Source organism: Hyaena hyaena, unplaced genomic scaffold (assembly GCF_003009895.1).
Source record: "Hyaena hyaena isolate Hyena2069 unplaced genomic scaffold, ASM300989v1 scaffold_414, whole genome shotgun sequence".
Taxonomy (NCBI): Eukaryota; Metazoa; Chordata; class Mammalia; order Carnivora; family Hyaenidae; genus Hyaena; species Hyaena hyaena.
In genome coordinates, this window is record NW_024081044.1 from 313273 (window position 1) to 319047 (window position 5775).

Genomic DNA, 5775 nt, shown 5'->3' on the forward strand with positions numbered 1-5775 from the left:
CTGAAATCCATCCTCTTCAAGCTCCAAATTGAATTAGGAGCCTGCCTGGGCCCCCACCCCCACCCCCCCCAACCCGTTCTGCCTGACGAGGTTGCTGGCTGCGGGCCACCAGGCTTCCTGTCAAAGGCCGGAGCTTCTCGGCCTCCTGAGGTTCAAATCTTGCTCCCCCTCGAACACCGCTCCCGCCACCTCAAGTCTGCTGTGAACAGTGGGCCCACGACCGTCGGCTACAGCCCGTTACAACCCAGGGCCGTGGGGAGCACCGGGCCCCGAGGGGTGTGGAAGCCTGGCTTGGGAAAAGAAAGATGGTGGGCCCAGGATGGAGGCCTGCCAGGGCGAAGAGGAGCCCTGCCCCCAGGACTGAGGGGAGCAGCCACGCGGCGGCCCCCGCTCCTGTGTGCTCTGGATGTGTGGGGTCCGCTGGCATCCGTGGCGCCCCGTGTCTTTCACTGGACATATAAACCCAGCGTGCTTGTTTTGACAACCCACTTCATCCTCAAGGATTTGAGTGGGGATCAGGGAAGGGGGGGGTGGGACCCCGGCCAGACCTGGAGGGAAGGGCAGGAATTGAAGCAAGGGGAGCGAGGCCAGAGGTCCCGGCAGGAATGTCTGAGCTCAGCCCACCCCTCTTCTCCATCCCCATTTTCAGCAAGAGGGTGACTGGCCTTCCCCGGGCGGGAGAGGGCAGCCGGGGGCCCTGGCTGGGCCTGGGGCGTGCGTGCAGCCTGCACTTGTGTTCGTGGGGGGGGATGGAGGCGGCTGGCGTCCGGGTCCCAGCATCCCGGGGCACCCACGGGTGCGTCGTGCGTCTGTGCTGGTAAACGACTCAGGTGGGGAAGGGTGCGCCTTGGCGTTCAGAGAGTACGACTCTGCCTCTCGCAGTGTTGGCGCCGGGCGGCTCCATTGAGGGAAGAGCGTGCCGGTCTTGGCGATCCAAGGTGCTTGTGGGCGCAACTGGCAGCATCCCTGTGGAGTGTGGCCAAGTGAGCGCATCCCGCGTCCGAGGCTGTGAGCTAGTGCATCTCTGCGCCTTTCTGTTTGCAGCGTCGATGTCAGCCGCCTGGGTCTCCAGATGTCCGGGAGGCGCCACTCGTTGCGTCTTGGGCTCCTGGCCTGTGTCTGTGGGGCCTGTCTGGGACGGTGAGGGGGTGTCTCGGGGTGACATGGAGCGTGTGTGGCTGTCTCAGAGGTCAGGGGCCGTGTGCGTCTCAGGGCTGAGACTGGGTCTCCCAGCGCTAAGGGCCGCGATGGTGATCTCGGGGGCCTGCGTTCCAGCGTGTCGCGAGAAGTTTGAGCCAGTAACTACCAGGGCATCTGCAGGAATGACCTCATGGGTAGGATGACGGCTGACCCCAAGGCCTTGAGGAACATGGCTGCTATTGTGCTGGGGACAGACTGACAGCATCTGATCTCAGGGTGTTAAGGGATAGGACTGTGGGGGGTCCCTCCTCCTTCTCAGGGCAGGAGGTGAGGCCGCCGGTTGTGTGTCCACAGGTGGCTTGGGACTTGTGTGTCTCAGGAGAGAGTCCCCTGGTCATCAGGCGTCTTGGTCCACCCTCCCAGCCCCCCACCCGCCTTCAGTCTCCCCCCCCTCCTCCTCCCAGGGTATGACTCCCTGCTGGCCCTGGTCTGGGCTTTAAGCCCCTATGTAAATAGTGGGCGGGTCTCCAGGCCAGGCTGGGCCTGACCCAAGCTGGTCTGCCCGAGGCACTGCCCACCACCACCACCCCCGCCACCCACCAAGCATCCGTCATGGCTTTGGCAGGGCAGGAGGGGGCTGCGCTCTCCAAGCAGGGCTAGCCCCCCAACCTGGCCGTCTTCACGGAGGCGGTGGCACCCCCTGCGGCCGCCCCAGCCCGCCCTGGGCGATGCTCACATTTTCCAGTGTTTAGATTTTATCCACTTTATTAATGAGGCAGGCAAAAGGCCTGCGCCTGGGGGGGAAGGGGGGAGGAGGGCGGTGAGGGCTATTCTGGCCCCGCCAGGGGGAGGGAGCCGGGGGGGGGGGGGACCAGGCCAGCTCCCCCGCAGCCCCCTTCGTGGTGAGGCAGCTGGGCTTCCGAATGGCCCCTGCCCCTTGCCAGGAGCACAGAGAGAGGTCTCCATCCCCCCAGGCTCCCTGCGGTTGGGCCTGAGATGGGATGGCCGCGGAGGTGGGGAGAGGGGATGGCCGAGCGGCCCCTTGAGGCCGGAGCGGGCAGCGGGAGGAGGCTAGGAGCTGAGGAGCCGCCCTAGCAGGGAGGGAGAGGGAGCGGCCTGCCTTCCTGCCCGCCTGCCGGAGAGCTGGTGCGCTGGGCGCGGGTGCAGCTGGACAGCAGGGGCCAAGCAGTGGGCGATGGGGACCTGGAGCCCCCGACCTGCGTGGGTAAGAAGGTGGGAGCAAGAAGGCCCCTGGAGGGGGAGGAGGGCTTGGACGGAGGGGCCCGTGGCTACCTCAGCCTCTCTGTCCTGGGTTCTGTTCTCTCCGCCCCATAGGTCTGTCCCTGTCCGTCTTCCCGTCTGTCCATTGGCCCTTCCCACCTGGCCAGCGGCAGTGCTGCCCCCTCAGCCCTCACCACCGGGGCATCCAGAGATGGGTGGTGTTGGGGTCGCCTGGGGGCCTTGGGCAGGGACAGGGAGCTGGCAGAAATGGCACTACCTGGCATCCAGGCAGCCGCGGTCGGCAGTAGAGCCTGGGTGACACAGGAACAGACCCCAGACAGTGGAATGTGGGGGACAGGGACTGTAGGGACAGGGATGTGGCATTGGGGAAAAGGACAGCGTGCTGGGGAGAGATGTGCCCGTGGCTGCAGAGCTGGGGCTGTGAGCATCAAACACGGGACTGGACAGAAGGTGACATGGTGATGGCTAGAGATGGGGCACTGAAGCCAGGTGGGGCCCTGGGATCCGAAACGGGTCCGTGGGCATCAGATGGAACCAGAGGTCGGGAACTGGCCTTGGTGTAAAAATGGAGGTGGGTGTTAGACGCCTGGAGGTGGGGCACAGACCAGCAGGCTGGAGCGGGAGGAATCATGGTGGAAGGCGATGAGGGCAGAATGAGGGGGAGAGCAAGAGATGGGCTGATGGGGCATAGGAGGAGAAGGGGTCGAGAGTGGGGTAGTCACGGTGGTCGGGCGTTGCCTCGGGGAGAGTCGACAGGAGAATGCCCATGGCATCAAATGGGCCCCTACGGTCCGAGCGCTAGGCCCCGCTTGACGACGGGCACTGTGCTCCTGGCCAGGCTCACCGTGTCCTCTCCTCTCCCCAGCCCCAACCCCAGCACCTGACATGAGTCTCTGCGGGCCCCTCAACCTGAGCCTGCTGGGCGAGGCGACCATGTGTGCGGAGCCCGGGGCCCCCAACGCGTCGGCCGGGCCGCCGTCCGGCCGGGCGGGCGCCTCGCCGGCGCTGCCCATCTTCTCCATGACGCTGGGTGCCGTGTCCAACGTGCTGGCGCTGGCGCTGCTGGCGCAGGCCGCGGGCCGCCTGCGGCGCCGCCGCTCGGCCGCCATCTTCCTGCTGTTCGTCGCCAGCCTTCTGGCCACCGACCTGGCGGGCCACGTCATCCCCGGAGCGCTGGTGCTGCGCCTGTACGCGGCGGGCCGCTCGCCGGCCGGCGGCGCCTGCCACTTCCTGGGCGGCTGCATGGTCTTCTTCGGCCTGTGCCCGCTGCTGCTGGGCTGCGGCATGGCCGTGGAGCGCTGCGTGGGCGTCACGCGGCCGCTGCTGCACGCGGCGCGCGTCTCCGCGGCCCGCGCGCGCCTGGCGCTGGCCGCGCTGGCCGCCGTGGCGTTGGCCGTGGCGCTGCTGCCGCTGGCGCGCGTGGGCCGCTACGAGCTGCAGTACCCGGGCACGTGGTGCTTCATCGGCCTGGGCCCGGCGGGCGGCTGGCGCCAGGCGCTGCTCCCCGGCCTCTTCGCCGGCCTCGGCCTGGCCGCTCTGCTCGCCGCGCTCGTGTGCAACACGCTCAGCGGCCTGGCCTTGCTGCGCGCCCGCTGGCGCCGCCGCTCTCGACGGCGTCCTCCGGCGAGTGGCGCCGACGGCCACCGCCGCTGGGGGGCGCGCGCCCCCCGTTCGGCTTCCGCCTCGTCCGCCTCGTCCGTCGCTTCGGTCGCCGGCGGCCGCCCGGGCCGTGGTTCGGCGCGCAGAGCCCGCGCTCACGATGTGGAGATGGTGGGCCAGCTCGTGGGCATCATGGTGGTGTCGTGCATCTGCTGGAGCCCGCTGCTGGTGAGGGGCGCAGACGCCCCGCCGGCCAGGCTCCTTCCTGCCCTCCCTCCCTGTCCCATCCAACCCCACCCCTCTCTCTCCCTTCTCCAACGGGGCCCCCGTCCCCTTGAGGCTCCACCGGTCATGCAGCCCGCCCTTTGGTGTCGCCCTCTAATCTCCCACCCCTCCACCCAGTCCCCTTATCTTTCTCCAACCCCGGGGTCTCTGTAGTCCGCCCTACCCACTCAAGCCTCCCCCATCCCCACCCCCAGTCCACCCCTCTAGGCCCGGACACTTCATTCGCCAGCCCTCTTGCGTCACCACCCCGCCCCGTTTCTCTTCCCTTTCGGTCCCCTGTCCTTCGGGGTACCTGGGACTGCTTTTTTGCTGGAGCCGCCACTCACTGAAGGCCCTTGCTTCCGCCACACCTTCTCCATCCTTCCGTGGCTCCTTCCCACGAAGACTCCCGTTTACCCTCCCCGTGAGCCTCTGCTCCTCTTCACAGCCCCCTTCCCTTCCAGCCACGCTTCATCCATCCCAGCCCCACCCTTGGCCAGTCCCCTTCTCTCACACCTGCCCCACTGCTCACACTGGCTTCTCCCGCAGGTGTTAGTGGTGCTGGCGGTCGGGGGCTGGGGCTCCAGCTCCCTGCAGCGACCGCTGTTTTTGGCTGTGCGCCTCGCTTCGTGGAACCAGATCCTGGACCCCTGGGTGTACATCCTGCTGCGCCAGGCCGTACTGCGCCAAGTGCTTCGCCTCCTGCCCCCGCGGGCCGGCGCCAAGGGCAGCCCTGCGGGGCTGGGCCTTACCCGGAGCGCCTGGGAGGCCAGCTCGCTGCGCAGCTCCAGGCACAGCAGCCTCAGCCACCTCTAGGCGCGCAAACAGCCCCAGCGGCTAAGTCAGACCATCCCGGGCCGGGCCCAGGTGGGTCCGAAGCGCGGAGCCCTCGGGGAATAAAGCCATGTTGCGGACTTGCGCAGGGGGTGTGTCCGATCGGGGCTGCAGCAACCCTGTGACCGCGCGGGGGTGACAGAGGCGCCGCACGAACCCTCGGGGGTGTGCAGTTCTGGGACTCGCCAGGCGGAGACGCCAGGCGCGGAGCTGGAGCCGTGGGAGCATGCGCAGAGCACCACGGCCGCAGCCCAAGCGCCCGGGCGGGTCTAGCTGAGCTGCTGATCCGCGGCCGGAGGCGCTTTTTGCTCCTGCCGCCGCCAGGACTGACCCCAGCAACAATTCTCTCTTTGTGGCCCTGGGCTCCCCCAACACATCCTCAAGGCCCTACCCACGAGCCACGCCCCATCAGGGCCTCCGAACTCCAATGTCATTGACCGCATCTCTGAGCCCTGTCTGTCCCATCTCTGCTGACCCACGATCCCCACCGTAACAACAGCCCAGAGTCCCCACCTTCCCTTAACCCTCATCAAACGAGCCCCATACAAACTCAGGGCATCTCCCCGTCACACCTTATGCCCCTGGCCCCCCATCGGATCTGATCGCCCACAACTCTCTCCACTTCCAAGCTCACGCTTCTTTCACCCCACCCCGCCCCCCACGCCAACATAACTTCACACATGAGGAGCCAGAGGA

The 5775-nt window shown here is 67.5% G+C and overlaps 1 protein-coding gene across 1 annotated transcript; it reads left to right on the forward strand.

Moving 5' to 3' along the window:
• Positions 1–3136: 3136 nt before the first annotated feature.
• On the forward strand, positions 3137–5151 carry PTGER1 (prostaglandin E receptor 1). Its single transcript, XM_039252344.1, has 2 exons — positions 3137–4209; positions 4795–5151. The coding sequence occupies exons 1-2, from the start codon at positions 3268–3270 to the stop codon at positions 5059–5061; spliced, it is 1209 nt and encodes a 402-aa protein (XP_039108275.1). The 5' UTR covers positions 3137–3267; the 3' UTR covers positions 5062–5151.
• The last annotated feature ends 624 nt before the right edge of the window (positions 5152–5775 follow it).

What these genes read in the sequence shown, in the direction of transcription:
- PTGER1 (XM_039252344.1), top strand. Translation starts at nt 3,268, where the DNA reads ATGAGTCTCTGCGGGCCCCTCAACCTGAGCCTGCTGGGCGAGGCGACC. An exon ending in TCTGCTGGAGCCCGCTGCTG is followed by an intron (nt 4,210 to 4,794) that starts GTGAGGGGCGCA and finishes CTTCTCCCGCAG; the next exon opens with GTGTTAGTGGTGCTGGCGGT.